The 15,000-nt window shown below is 51.7% G+C and overlaps 2 protein-coding genes across 5 annotated transcripts in view; both read right to left on the bottom strand.

Annotated features, from left to right (window-relative positions):
* LOC133137829 (endonuclease/exonuclease/phosphatase family domain-containing protein 1-like) overlaps positions 1-1,408 on the bottom strand; it is a 17,329-nt gene extending 15,921 nt beyond the window's left edge. The window contains exon 1 of one of the 3 annotated variants that reach the window (XM_061256198.1): positions 1,025-1,408. The gene's annotated coding sequence lies outside the window, so the exon portion shown is untranslated. Of the gene's footprint in view, positions 442-1,024 lie in introns of those variants that run through there. The other 2 variants (XM_061256199.1, XM_061256197.1) reach the window with 2 other exon arrangements.
* A 2,015-nt stretch (positions 1,409-3,423) lies between these two features.
* Positions 3,424-15,000, bottom strand: part of LOC133136545 (septin-7) — a 22,156-nt gene continuing 10,579 nt past the window's right edge. Inside the window, exons 8-13 of one of the 2 annotated variants that reach the window (XM_061254129.1) lie at positions 13,157-13,208; positions 9,187-9,312; positions 7,742-7,762; positions 7,218-7,353; positions 5,084-5,229; positions 3,424-4,309 (exon numbers count right to left, since the gene is read on the bottom strand). In XM_061254129.1, coding sequence (XP_061110113.1) covers positions 4,270-4,309; positions 5,084-5,229; positions 7,218-7,353; positions 7,742-7,762; positions 9,187-9,312; positions 13,157-13,208 — 521 coding nt within the window. In that variant the 3' untranslated portion in view covers positions 3,424-4,269. The remainder of the gene's footprint in view (positions 4,310-5,083; positions 5,230-7,217; positions 7,354-7,741; positions 7,763-9,186; positions 9,313-13,156; positions 13,209-15,000) is intronic. The other variant, XM_061254130.1, reaches the window with a different exon arrangement.

Here is a 15,000-nt window from a genome sequence, read left to right as displayed (position 1 = left end):
TGCAAAAGCGGATCCCAAACGTGACAGCAATATAAATTAAACAAACACAACGACGAGCTACATTTTGACAGCACGACTGACAGGTGCGCGGTAAACTATCAGCGGTCTGAGTTAATCTTTACGAATGCAAATCCCCGTCGTCCACCGGATTTGGCTCTTTTAATTCCCGATAAACCTCCCTGCGCGTGTCCCTGCTCCAGCTCCGTTGATATCCAGGCGAAAGTAAGTAGTCCAGACGGTTCCCAGCCACCTTTCAGTAGACTGCTACGCGCACCACTCACCCACACAAGCCCGTCTCCCCAGCGCCAAGGGGCGGGGCTTCGGGCGGCCCTGACCAATCACACATGTCCGGACCGAAAAGCGGATGATTGCAACGTGATTATAGCCTATTTCATTTGATATTAAAAACGCGATACAGCTCCACACATTTGATAAATGATGCAGCGTCCCACAGAATAATGGACATTTCCGTTCAGAATAATAGCCTATAGGATTTTTTTAGATTTTGTAAATTAAAGCAATCCGGGAATTTTCAACTGTCGATGTTTGATTAAAATATTTAGCTTATATCTTTTGATTTTCGATATTGCTTAGACATCTGGGAAACAATGGTTGTTAACAGCATCTCTATGAGGTGTGACGAGTGTAGGTCGGGAAACCTAAGAAATAAATAATAATCATTAAAGTAGCCTATCTGGTTTAGGGCACAAGCATTAAACAGCAAGCGCTATTTGATGACCTGCCAAAGTAGGATGAATCAGCAAGCTGTTTTTTTTTTTTTTTTTTGTAGTTTAGTTTTCAACGTCATGGGCCTACGCGGAGATCTTAAAACTGCACATTAAGTGAAATTAGTCATTTTTACTGCGCCAACGGATCACCGTGTGTGTTCTGAAAAGCGAGGACAAAGGGAAAGCCGATTATGATCTTAAAGTAATATTGCTAAATGCAGGGATTAAACTCCGTAAACTAAAATCCAACCCAAGAACCCGAGATTGTACAAAGCTATTTAATCTCAGAGGCTCACCGCTACATAATTACATAGGTCCTTCCTTGACGACAAACCCGAAAGCTGTTTGCGTCTTCGCGGATTCTCTCGGGGAAGCGCCGGTCAGGCCCGTCCTCGTTGCCAGGTGAAGGCTAATGTCTTCCGTTCTATGCGCGTTTGGTCCAAACAGTATTTTTCTCTGGGGTTCATATTCCGATGCCCCCGGCCTCCTTCCCGTGAGCTTAAATGTCAGTGTAACAGTCCATTGCTATGTGCACGCATATGTGACACAATGCGTATTGTGTATTCATAATTATAGGTTACAAGAGTAAAGGTTATAGATTAAGAAAGAAAGGCAAAGAGAAAGTCTTTCACCAAACGCAACTACTTTCCACAGACATACAACTGCACTGTCACGAGGTTAGGCGCACGCGCAAAGGCCATCCCTCATCGGTGTTTCTCTTTTAAATGTGAAACGTTCCCTGTTCTTTGTGATTAGTGGGTTAATCTGTAATGAATTAGGAGCTCTCTCTCCCTGTCGAAATGCTCAGAGCAGCCAGTGCACAGGGTGATGGGAGGGGCCCTGTGTTAGGGGTGGTGGGGGCTGTGTTTGGGGGGGGGGGGGGGCAATATAGGTAATGTTAGCTAAATATTGCTCATGTTTGCTAGACAATGGGCCTGTTCTATAAATATTAGCCCTGTTCCCTAAATATGGCTTGTCTCTACACCAACCCCCCCCCCCCCCCCCCCCACCATAACCTGCGGCACAAGGAGGCAGGAAGCCAGAGGTCCTGTTTCTGTGTAGCGATCAAACAGAGAGTCTACAACGAGAGAGAGAGAGAGAGAGAGAGAAAGCAAGAGATGAGGGAGAGAAAGAGTATCCCACAACATCACCAGAGAGCGAGAGAGAGAGAGAGAAGTTGAAAGGCTTACATTCTATATTTTATACGTTACATTGAATCTGTAGGCACACTACAGATTATAAGGTCTGAGACTCAAGTCCACAGTTATGGATTATATCTTACATTGCGCATCTTTCTGGAGGGAATCAGAAGAGCTTTAATCAGCTGGAGACGGTTAAGGCGCCTCCGCCCTGGAGCCCGGTGGTCAGGGAGGTGTAATCTACGGCAGGGCTGTGGGCCACAGTCTCCCTTAACTCAGAGCTCCCATTCAGCGCGTCAGGGAGAGAGTCAGTGTCCCCCTCTGCCTTTGTTTCCAAAGAGCCCCACCGTCAGTGATGGAGGGGGAGACCGGGAGCTGGGACACAGTGGAGACGAGCAGGGTGTGTGTGTGTGTGTGAGTGTGTGTGAGTGTGTGTGTGTGTAAGTGAATGTGCGTGTGTGTGAGTGAGTGTGAGTGTGTGTGTGAGAGTGTGTGTGGGTGTGTGTGTGAGAGTGTGTGTGGGTGTGTGTGTGAGAGTGAGTGTGAGTGTGTGAGTGTGTGTCTCCATAATGTGGTGGATTTTACTTTTCACACGGCTGGAGGTTGGGCTGGAGTAACCGGTCCTCTACAGCCCCCTACTGGTCATAAACATCATTACACCCATAAAACTCCAGTCTCGACAGCAGCCCCAGAGCAGTGCGTCCAGTCTCAACACCAAAGAGCTGCAGGTGATGCTCCAGGACCAACACACCTGTTTCTGCTCATCAAGGTCCTCATCGAAGATTCATTTCCTGAAATCTGATTGGCTGTCCAGGCGATTTATGTTGAAGAGCCAAAATTGGCCCCCCATGGACAGGAAAATAGTATTAGTATTGCTCAGATGCATGATTGACTGTTCTGGTCTAAAGACAGTCAGCATAGCTGCTGCTTCTGACAATGAGAAGCAAGAGCTTGTTTTTTATTTTAAACAGTTTACTCACACATACATAACCTATTTTTCATACACTTCATATAAACAGCATCATTTGATTGATTGATATGATAGATTCATTGAATGACTGACTGACTGACTGACTGATTGACTGATCGATTGATTGTCTGACTGATTGACTGATCGATTGATTGACTGACTGACTGATTGTCTGACTGATTGACTGACTCACTGATTGACTGACTGATTGATTGACTGACTGATTGACTGACTGATTGTTTGATTGACTGATTGACTGATTGACTGATTGATTGACTGACTGACTGATTGACTGACTGATTCTCTGACTGACTCACTGATTGACTGACTGACTGATTGATTGATTGACTGACTCACTGATTGACTGATTGTTTGATTGATTGATTGATTGACTGACTGATTGACTGACTGACTGACTGATTGATTGACTGATTGTTTGATTGACTGATTGATTGACTGACTGACTGACTGACCGCACCACTGTCCCTCAGGAAGAAGCTTCTGAAGAACGCACGGAACACTTCATCCTCATCACTGCCCCCTGAAAACCCCGCCTCCTTTTACAGAACAACTCCTGCCCTTGAAGTTTCATCACAAGTTTATTATGTGAATTTGTACAATACAATCAAACAAACAAAAAAAAACGAAGGGAAAAAAACGTAAATAGAAAAGAGCGGTTTATAAACGAAGCTAAACGCGGCGGCTCCACAGTGCAGCCTGAAAGAGGGAGGGGCCTGACAGCCGCAGGCCCCGCCCACCCGCTCCCTCTGCCCAATGGCACGGCTCAGCACACAGACACACCCCCCCTTCCCCCGCAGAGTTTCTAGCATACAAAACCCAATAGCAGGGCCAATATATGAAAGACAACAAAATAACAAAAATACAAATAATAATTATAATAACCTAAAGGAAACGTTACATGAATAAAGAGTTATACATGCCACTCCATGGCTAGATAATTTAAATTACAATACATGGGGAGAAAGTGTACATTTTTATTTTATTATGTTTTTTTTAAGGGTGGAGCAATAAAAAACTGTTATTAATTATAAAAAGTCTGAGGAGCGTTTGAGCCTGTAAGATGTGTGTGTGAGTGTGTGTGTGTGTGTGTGTGTGTGTCAGAGAGAAAGGCAGAGAGCAGTGAATAGAAGGTGCTCGCTCAGCACAGAAAAGGTTCTCAGTATAAATCGCTGGACTGTACGGTGAGACAGTTGCTTAGAAACAGGATGACTGGGCGGAGTATAGCTGGGCACCGCCCCCTTTTAGCAGATACTCACGCCTCCCCACCAATCGCATCCTCAGTCCTGCTCTGGCCCCTCCCACATGCAAGCAGTGTTAAGTCAAACAGGACATACGCTATTGGTCAAAAACAGAGCAATGAAAACCCCGGCTGGGAAAATGGCACATGATGGCGTGGTGGTCCTGAGCGCCTTTATGAAAAGATCTTCTTTTTCTTGTTCTTTTCCAGAGTCCTGAGAGAGAGGGAGGGAGGGGAAGAGAGAGAGGGAGAGGGGGAGAGAGAGAGGGAGAGGGGGAGAGAGGGGGAGAGAGAGAGGGAGGGGGGGAGATGCAGAGGGAGAGGGTGGCAATAGTAGAGTTAAGAGAAGGAAAAAAAACAAAACAAAAAAACATACTTTAAATTAACCAAAGATTAATTAACCAAAGATATAGACCCAGCTTCAAACAAGGTTTCTGAAAGTCACAAGTTAAAATTTCCCAAAACGTGAGTGACCTCTCCCGAGCATGCCACCAGGGCAGTGGCAGCCATGTTTACAGAACACACAACACAAAATGGCCTCCCTGTGTGTGTGTGAGTGTGTGTCTCCACGGTTTGAGGGCAGAACCGTTTATGAGTATTTAACAGAAGAGAGAAAGACCCAGAGAAGACCCATCACTGCAGCCCCGCTCAGGAATCCAGCGGTATGAGTCACAGAGGAGTCACAGAGGAGTCACAGAGGAGTCACAGAGTCTCTGAGAGTGCTGGCTGCTGACTCAGACTCGTGTGTAAGCTTCCCAGCAGAAGCAGATAAGAACCCCGTTAGGGAGAGTTTAAATTTAAAACCGTCTGGCCACAGAACTCCAGGCCAGGGGCGATTGAAATACGTTCACATGTTCAGATGTCCGTTGTGGGCACCGTGTGTGTATGTGTGTGTGTGTGCGTGTGTGTGTGTGTGTGTGTGTATGTGTGTGTGTGTGGTGTTCAGGTGAGGTGTTCAGGTGAGGTGTTCAGGTGAGGTGTGGGGTACCTGGAGGCGTCGAGTTTCTGCTGCTCCAGCAGCCGCTGCTGCGCCTCCCAGCCGCTCTTCTCCTCCTCAAACTGCCTCCTCTTCTCCTCCAGCTCCTTGTGCTGCGCCTCCAGGCCCTTCTTCATCTGCTCATGACGCCGCTGCAGCTGCAGTACCGCAGGGCACACACAGGGGTCAGTATAACCCCACTGCAGATACACTCTCACACACACAGGGGTCAGTATAACCCCACTGCAGATACACTCTCACACACACAGGGGTCAGTATAACCCCACTGCAGATACACTCTCACACACACAGGGGTCAGTATAACCCCACTGCAGATACACTCTCACACACAGGGGTCAGTATAACCCCACTGCAGATACACTCTCACACACACAGGGGTCAGTATAACCCCACTGCAGATACACTCTCACACACAGGGGTCAGTATAACCCCACTGCAGATACACTCACACACACACAGGGGTCAGTATAACCCCACTGCAGATACACTCTCACACACACACAGGGGTCAGTATAACCCCACTGCAGATACACTGCCACACACACAGGGGTCAGTATAACCCCACTGCAGATACACTGCCACACACACAGGGGTCAGTATAACCCCACTGCAGATACACTGTCACACACAGGGGTCAGTATAACCCCACTGCAGATACACTGCCACACACACAGGGGTCAGTATAACCCTACTGCAGATACACTCTCACACACAGGGGTCAGTATAACCCCACTGCAGATACACTCTCACACACACAGGGGTCAGTATAACCCCACTGCAGATACACTCTCACACACACAGGGGTCAGTATAACCCTACTGCAGATACACTCTCACACACAGGGGTCAGTATAACCCCACTGCAGATACACTCTCACACACACAGGGGTCAGTATAACCCTACTGCAGATACACTCTCACACACAGGGGTCAGTATAACCCCACTGCAGATACACTCTCACACACACAGGGGTCAGTATAACCCTACTGCAGATACACTGTCACACACACAGGGGTCAGTATAACCCCACTGCAGATACACTGCCACACACACAGGGGTCAGTATAACCCTACTGCAGATACACTGTCACACACACACAGGGGTCAGTATAACCCTACTGCAGATACACTCTCACACACACAGGGGTCAGTATAACCCCACTGCAGATACACTGCCACACACACAGGGGTCAGTATAACCCTACTGCAGATACACTCTCACACACACAGGGGTCAGTATAACCCCACTGCAGATACACTGCCACACACACAGGGGTCAGTATAACCCTACTGCAGATACACTGCCACACACACAGGGGTCAGTATAACCCTACTGCAGATACACTGTCACACACACACAGGGGTCAGTATAACCCTACTGCAGATACACTGCCACACACACAGGGGTCAGTATAACCCTACTGCAGATACACTGTCACACACACAGGGGTCAGTATAACCCTACTGCAGATACACTCTCACACACAGGGGTCAGTATAACCCTACTGCAGATACACTGTCACACACACAGGGGTCAGTATAACCCCACTGCAGATACTGCCGCCCGCATCACACAGGGGTCTGCAGTAAAGTGCAGCAGGACTTCACTCTGACTTCAAACCAAGTTTAACTATATGCTCTCTAATGAGTTTAGTTATATGGATATTAAAAGATAGCTATTCGTCAATCCAGACTCCCAAAAAAGAGGACACCCATTCGAGGGCTGAGGTTGAAATGCACAGATCATTGAGAGACTGAGTGCATGCTTTTCAGAAGACCATGAACTTAGTCTGAACAGACTGTAGACACTGAGTCTGAACAGACTGTAGACACTGAGTCCGAAGCTCCTGAACAGCCTGGGCCAATGTGGGGCTGTGCGTATAAACGAATCCGATAACGTCATCCGCATACGAGCGCACCTTTTCCTCCTTTTCCTCCTTTTATAAAAACGGAAAACAATTAAGGTCCCAAAATGGAGCCTTGGGGGACAGCTTTAACTATCTTGAGAGACACGTAAAGTTATTTCCAGAAGATAGTTTCTAAACCCTGTTCGCTGCGAACATTCGCTGTGTTGAACACGTCTGCTGTCGTAAAATATGTCACAGACAGGGGGCGGTGTTGTGCACCTCAGCCTCTGAGTCTTTCAGCTTCTGGATCTTCTCTTTGACCTTCATCTCAAACACCTGCTCCATCTCCATCTCCATCTTCTTCATCTTCGTCACGTGATCCCTTCTCTCCTCCTCCATCTGCGCCAGGGGACTCCTGCATACACACACGCACATACACACACGCACACACACGCACACAGAAACACACACGTAAACACATACACGTAGGCACAGAAAAAACACACACAGGTCAGAGTTGGTGCATTAGTGACCTTTGACCTTCTCAGGTTCTCTGTCCACCATTTACATATGTCATCAACAACAACCCTGTCGCTTCACTGCACTTTACAAAGGCATGGAGATAAAAGATCACACACACCCACACCCACACCCCCACACACACACACACACACACACACACACACACACGACACACAACACACACTCATCCTGGGAGAGCTCAGGAGCAGGGTGGTGGTGGGGGGGGGCACGGAAAGGTAAGTCAGGTAGGTTTTAAGTTAGGAACTGAAAATGACACTTACATGCCTTCACTTGTGTCAAATCTAAAAAACAGAAACACACACACACTTAGCATGCAGCATTCAGCATGCAGCTATCTAAAAAAGTGGGGTTATTAACTGAAAGAAAAAAAAAAACAACACAAAAAAAGAAATAAAATATAAAAAGACAGAATGAGAGGAGGGAGTTAGCCGTTAGCCGTTGGGTTCGAGGGGGGCCAGCTGGACCCTGAGCACTATGGAGGTCTAAGCAGTTCAGCTAAGAGTGACAACAACTACACACTGTCTGTGTTTCGAGCGTGAGTGTAACCAGGATGGGTCAAATACACAGGACAGTTTACCCCTCGTTAATTTTCAAGCTGGTCATAAAGCTGGTCTCACTGGGTATGAGCTGGTCATAAAGCTGGTCTAGTTGGGTATGAGCTGGTCATAAAGCTGGTCTAGCTGGGTATGAGCTGGTCATAAAGCTGGTCTAGCTGGGTATGAGCTGGTCATAAAGCTGGTCTCACTGGGTATGAGCTGGTCATAAAGCTGGTCTCACTGGGTATGAGCTGGTCATAAAGCTGGTCTAGCTGGGTATGAGCTGGTCATAAAGCTGGTCTCATTGGGTATGAGCTGGTCATAAAGCTGGTCTCACTGGGTATGAGCTGGTCATAAAGCTGGTCTCACTGGTTATGAGCTGGTCATAAAGCTGGTCTCACTGGGTATGAGCTGGTCATAAAGCTGGTCTCACTGGGTATGAGCTGGTCATAAAGCTGGTCTCACTGGGTATGAGCTGGTCATAAAGCTGGTCTCACTGGGTATGAGCTGGTCATAAAGCTGGTCTCACTGGGTATGAGCTGGTCATAAAGCTGGTCTCACTGGGTATGAGCTGGTCATAAAGCTGGTCTCACTGGGTATGAGCTGGTCATAAAGCTGGTCTCACTGGGCATGAGCTGGTCAGCCAGCTAGTGCTGGTAGCTTGTCTGAGCTGCAGCTCAGAACATAACTATAAGATGCCTTTGACCCGTCCTAGTTAGTTGGAAGCAGAGGGAAGCCACAGTTTGGCACCCGGGAGCAATGTGACGTTCAGGGCTTTTCTCCACCTCCAACCTTCCTTAGTCGCTAGGCTACAGGCACTTTAGCCGCTAGGCGACAGGCACTTTAGCCGCTAGGCGATAGGCACCTTAGTCGCTAGGCTACAGGCACTTTAGCCACTAGACTACAGACACCTTAGTCGCTAGGCTACAGGCACCTTAGTCGCTAGGCTACAGGCACCTTAGTCGCTAGGCTACAGGCACCTTAGTCACTAGGCTACAGGCACCTTAGGCACTAGGGTACAGGCCCCTTAGACATTGGGCTACAGGCACCTTAGTTGCTAGGCGACAGGCTGCCCCTGGCTGTCCAGTGCGGTTCTGGGCTCCGGCTGCTGGAGCTGGCTGAGCACGGGCGTGTGATTGGACCGTGGCCGGGCGGGGGGCGGGACTCACTTGGTCAGCTGACCCTTGCTCTTGTTGTTGTCGACGCCGTTGCAGGTCACCGCAGCGAGCTTCCGGCTGCGGTAGTTCTCGTAGTGGAAGTTGTTGGTCACGTCCTTCAGATCCTGCATGTGGGTCCTGGAGAGAGAGAGAGGCACGGCAGCGCCCCCCGGTGGGAGAGAGGAGTTACAGCGAGCTGCCGTGCCCAGACTCCACACAGGCCAGGGCAGCCGCAGGGACTGGTTCTCAATCTGCTTTTAGGGATACTTTTGGAAAACGGAAATCACACTCGAGGCACACTGCGTTCAGAACGGAACGCTCTCTCTCCGCAGACTGACGGCTTCTGGTTAAAGTGAAAATGAACGTAAAAACCAGTACATTTTGAATGTACAAACCAAAGCTACACTGACTTCACTCGGACAAAGATCAGCTGTCTTTTCTGTGAGTTTCTGTGAGTTTCCCCGGACAGGACGGTAAAATGGCGGCCATTGCACACCTGCCTCACGGGGCGCAGAACATGGCGGTGTGTTCAGGTGAGTCTCTCAGGGCGGTGTGTTCAGGTGAGTGTCTCAGGGCGGTGTGTTCAGGTGAGTGTCTCAGGGCGGTGTGTTCAGGTGAGTCTCTCAGGGCGGTGTGTTCAGGTGAGTGTCTCAGGGCGGTGTGTTCAGGTGAGTCTCTCAGGGCGGTGTGTTCAGGTGAGTGTCTCAGGGCGGTGTGTTCAGGTGAGTGTCTCAGGGCGGTGTGTTCAGGTGAGTGTCTCAGGGCGGTGTGTTCAGGTGAGTGTCTCAGGGCGGTGTGTTCAGGTGAGTGTCTCAGGGCGATGTGTTCAGGTGAGTCTCTCAGGGCGGTGTGTGTCTCAGGGCGGTGTGTTCAGGTGAGTGTCTCAGGGCGGTGTGTTCAGGTGAGTGTCTCACGGCGGTGTGTTCAGGTGAGTGTCTCAGGGCGGTGTGTGTCTCAGGGCGGTGTGTTCAGGTGAGTGTCTCAGGGCGGTGAGTGTCTCAGGGCGGTGTGTTCAGGTGAGTGTCTCAGGGCGGTGTGTTCAGGTGAGTGTCTCAGGGCGGTGTGTTCAGGTGAGTGTCTCAGGGCGGTGTGTTCAGGTGAGTGTCTCAGGGCGGTGTGTTAAGGTGAGTGTCTCAGGGCGGTGTGTTCAGGTGAGTGTCTCAGGGCGGTGTGTTCAGGTGAGTGTCTCAGGGCGGTGTGTTCAGGTGAGTGTCTCAGGACGGTGTGTTCAGGTGAATGTCTCAGGGCGATGTGTTCAGGTGAGTCTCTCAGGGCGGTGTGTGTCTCAGGGCGGTGTGTTCAGGTGAGTGTCTCAGGGCGGTGTGTTCAGGTGAGTGTCTCACGGCGGTGTGTTCAGGTGAGTGTCTCAGGGCGGTGTGTGTCTCAGGGCGGTGTGTTCAGGTGAGTGTCTCAGGGCGGTGAGTGTCTCAGGGCGGTGTGTTCAGGTGAGTGTCTCAGGGCGGTGTGTTCAGGTGAGTGTCTCAGGGCGGTGTGTTCAGGTGAGTGTCTCAGGGCGGTGTGTTAAGGTGAGTGTCTCAGGGCGGTGTGTTCAGGTGAGTGTCTCAGGGCGGTGTGTTCAGGTGAGTGTCTCAGGGCGATGTGTTCAGGTGAGTCTCTCAGGGCGGTGTGTGTCTCAGGGCGGTGTGTTCAGGTGAGTGTCTCAGGGCGGTGTGTTCAGGTGAGTGTCTCACGGCGGTGTGTTCAGGTGAGTGTCTCAGGGCGGTGTGTGTCTCAGGGCGGTGTGTTCAGGTGAGTGTCTCAGGGCGGTGAGTGTCTCAGGGCGGTGTGTTCAGGTGAGTGTCTCAGGGCGGTGTGTTCAGGTGAGTGTCTCAGGGCGGTGAGTGTCTCAGGGCGGTGTGTTCAGGTGAGTGTCTCAGGGCGGTGTGTTCAGCTGAGTGTCTCAGGGCGGTGTGTTCAGGTGAGTGTCTCAGGGCGGTGTGTTCAGGTGAGTGTCTCAGGGCGGTGTGTTCAGGTGAGTGTCTCAGGGCGGTGAGTGTCTCAGGGCGGTGTGTTCAGGTGAGTCTCTCAGGGCGGTGTGTTAAGGTGAGTGTCTCAGGGCGGTGTGTTCAGGTGAGTGTCTCAGGGCGGTGAGTGTCTCAGGGCGGTGTGTTCAGGTGAGTGTCTCAGGGCGGTGTGTTAAGGTGAGTGTCTCAGGGCGGTGTGTTCAGGTGAGTGTCTCAGGGCGGTGAGTGTCTCAGGGCGGTGTGTTCAGGTGAGTGTCTCAGGGCGGTGTGTTCAGGTGAGTCTCTCAGGGCGGTGTGTTCAGGTGAGTGTCTCAGGGCGGTGTGTTCAGGTGAGTCTCTCAGGGCGGTGTGTTCAGGTGAGTGTCTCAGGGCGGTGTGTTCAGGTGAGTGTCTCAGGGCGGTGTGTTCAGGTGAGTGTCTCAGGGCGGTGTGTTCAGGTGAGTGTCTCAGGGCGGTGTGTTCAGGTGAGTGTCTCAGGGCGATGTGTTCAGGTGAGTCTCTCAGGGCGGTGTGTGTCTCAGGGCGGTGTGTTCAGGTGAGTGTCTCAGGGCGGTGTGTTCAGGTGAGTGTCTCACGGCGGTGTGTTCAGGTGAGTGTCTCAGGGCGGTGTGTGTCTCAGGGCGGTGTGTTCAGGTGAGTGTCTCAGGGCGGTGAGTGTCTCAGGGCGGTGTGTTCAGGTGAGTGTCTCAGGGCGGTGTGTTCAGGTGAGTGTCTCAGGGCGGTGTGTTCAGGTGAGTGTCTCAGGGCGGTGTGTTCAGGTGAGTGTCTCAGGACGGTGTGTTCAGGTGAATGTCTCAGGGCGGTGTGTTCAGGTGAGTGTCTCAGGGCGGTGTGTTCAGGTGAGTGTCTCAGGGCGGTGTGTTCAGGTGAGTGTCTCAGGGCGGTGTGTTCAGGTGAGTGTCTCAGGGCGGTGAGTGTCTCAGGGCGGTGTGTTCAGCTGAGTGTCTCAGGGCGGTGTGTTCAGGTGAGTGTCTCAGGGCGGTGTGTTCAGGTGAGTGTCTCAGGGCGGTGTGTTCAGGTGAGTGTCTCAGGGCGGTGAGTGTCTCAGGGCGGTGTGTTCAGGTGAGTGTCTCAGGGCGGTGTGTTCAGGTGAGTGTCTCAGGGCGGTGAGTGTCTCAGGGCGGTGTGTTCAGGTGAGTGTCTCAGGGCGGTGTGTTCAGCTGAGTGTCTCAGGGCGGTGTGTTCAGGTGAGTGTCTCAGGGCGGTGTGTTCAGGTGAGTGTCTCAGGGCGGTGTGTTCAGGTGAGTGTCTCAGGGCGGTGAGTGTCTCAGGGCGGTGTGTTCAGGTGAGTCTCTCAGGGCGGTGTGTTAAGGTGAGTGTCTCAGGGCGGTGTGTTCAGGTGAGTGTCTCAGGGCGGTGAGTGTCTCAGGGCGGTGTGTTCAGGTGAGTGTCTCAGGGCGGTGTGTTAAGGTGAGTGTCTCAGGGCGGTGTGTTCAGGTGAGTGTCTCAGGGCGGTGAGTGTCTCAGGGCGGTGTGTTCAGGTGAGTGTCTCAGGACGGTGTGTTCAGGTGAATGTCTCAGGGCGGTGTGTTCAGGTGAGTGTCTCAGGGCGGTGTGTTCAGCTGAGTGTCTCAGGGCGGTGTGTTCAGGTGAGTGTCTCAGGGCGGTGTGTTCAGGTGAGTGTCTCAGGGCGGTGTGTTCAGGTGAGTGTCTCAGGGCGGTGTGTTCAGGTGAGTGTCTCAGGGCGGTGTGTTCAGGTGAGTGTCTCAGGGCGATGTGTTCAGGTGAGTCTCTCAGGGCGGTGTGTGTCTCAGGGCGGTGTGTTCAGGTGAGTGTCTCAGGGCGGTGTGTTAAGGTGAGTGTCTCAGGGCGGTGTGTTCAGGTGAGTGTCTCAGGGCGGTGAGTGTCTCAGGGCGGTGTGTTCAGGTGAGTGTCTCAGGACGGTGTGTTCAGGTGAATGTCTCAGGGCGGTGTGTTCAGGTGAGTGTCTCAGGGCGGTGTGTTCAGCTGAGTGTCTCAGGGCGGTGTGTTCAGGTGAGTGTCTCAGGGCGGTGTGTTCAGGTGGGATCATGCCGTACCTGATGAGCATGTCCCTCAGGATGGTGAAGTCACAGTGATCAGGGTTCTCCACTGTGGAGAGAGAGAGAGAGAGAGAGAGAGGGAGGGAGAGAGAGAGAGAGAGAGAGAGAGAGAGAGAGAGAGAGAGAGAGAGAGAGAGAGAGAGAGAGAGAGCGGGTCAGACACGGGCAGGGAGACATCGCACAGCATTTTAACAACAGAGAGACCTCACAGCCGCACTACAGAGAGACCTCACAGCCGCACTACAGAGAGACCTCACAGCCGCACTACAGAGAGACCTCACAGCCGCACTACAGAGAGACCTCACAGCCGCACTACAGAGAGACCTCACAGCTGCTCTTCAGCGTTTCAGATGCCACACAGCTCGGCCTGTGAAACCATACTGTCGCACACACATGCAGTCCCTCTGCAGCCACAGAACGATGTGCTACCAGGACCGACCAGCAGGGGGAGACAGAGCCACACACAGCAGAGCACCAGCAAGCTTCCACTACGGTTTCCCGCCTTTCACGGTGGAGTGTGTCAAATTAGCATTTACTGTGGGTTCCTCTCCTCCTCCAAACGCCATGCTCAGGAGCTCCACAGGAAAAAAAAACTCAAAACTGCCAAACGCACAAGGACAGCGTCCAGTCGAACAAAGGCCTGGTCCGTCCACTGCTGCAGTGACGCATTCCAGCCACCAGGGGGCAGTAACCCCCCCCCCCCCCCCCCCGCGGTTACAGCTGCAGGTCTGAGCTCTGAGCACTGTCCCTGTGCGGTGATGTCAGGGATTCCTCCCGCTCCCCAGCGGAACAGCAGGCGGGGCGGGGGGGTCACGGGGTCGAATTCCAGGGCAGCGGAACGTCCCTGAGAGGCGGGACACTGAAACCGGCCCGCGGGAGACAGGGGGGTGTGCAGGGAGGGGTGCGCAGATTTGGGAGACTTTCAGGATTACAGGAGCAGCACAAACAAATGGAATCAAGTCGGCTAATTAGCGTCGCTAATTTACATTTAAACGCATGTCCCAGTCAACCAGCTCCTCTTTATTTTTAACTTTTTAAAAATAAATAAAGAAATAAACTCCCATGTTCCAGGCTGTGAATGTGTGAGCGTGCATGTGTGTGTGTGTGTGTGTGTGTGTGTGCGTGCATGCATGTGTGTGTGTATGTGTGCGTGTGTGTGCACATGCTTGTGTGTGTGTGTGTGTATGTGTGCGTGTGTGCACGTGCTTGTGTGTGTGTGTGTGTCTGAGTGTGTGTGCGTGCATGCACGTGTGTGTGTATGTGTGCACGTGTGTGTGTATGTGTGCATGTGTGTTTGTGTGTGTGTGTGTGTGTGTGTGAGTGTGTGTGAATGTGTGTGCGTGCATGCATGTGTGCGTATGTGTGAGCATATGAGTGTATGTGCAAGGGGTAATTGTTGTGGGGGTTTGTTGTTTGTCACTAATGTATGTCACACCGTTTGCAACACGTTTACTAGTCAAACTGCGCACATTTGAACTGGAAAACCAAACTGACTCCTGAAAGATGACGGAGTTTAAATGAGCCCCTGAACCCTGCCCCTAAGCCCCGCCCTTAAGCCCCGCCCCTAAGCCCCACCCCTAAGCCCCGCCCATAAGCCCCGCCCCTAAGCCCGCCCCGCCCCGGGCCGTTGTCCCGCCGGGTCACACGGTGCTCAGAGGCTCGTTTCGGAGGTTCCTCCAGCAGCGACTCAGGTGACCACTTCCTGCATCACAGGATGTCTGGGCCGCAGTCTGACAGTGTGAGACGGGGGGGGAGCCAAAAAAGCAGTTTGTTTTTGCGGTTTGTCGTTTAAAAAGGACAAGAAGAAACAGAAAGTTTCCGTCGACACACAGGGACATTCG

This window comes from Conger conger, chromosome 9, assembly GCF_963514075.1.
Source record: "Conger conger chromosome 9, fConCon1.1, whole genome shotgun sequence".
NCBI classification, from domain to species: domain Eukaryota; kingdom Metazoa; phylum Chordata; class Actinopteri; order Anguilliformes; family Congridae; genus Conger; species Conger conger.
Note: the sequence above shows the minus strand (reverse complement) of the source record. Positions and strands in the feature narration are given on the sequence as shown.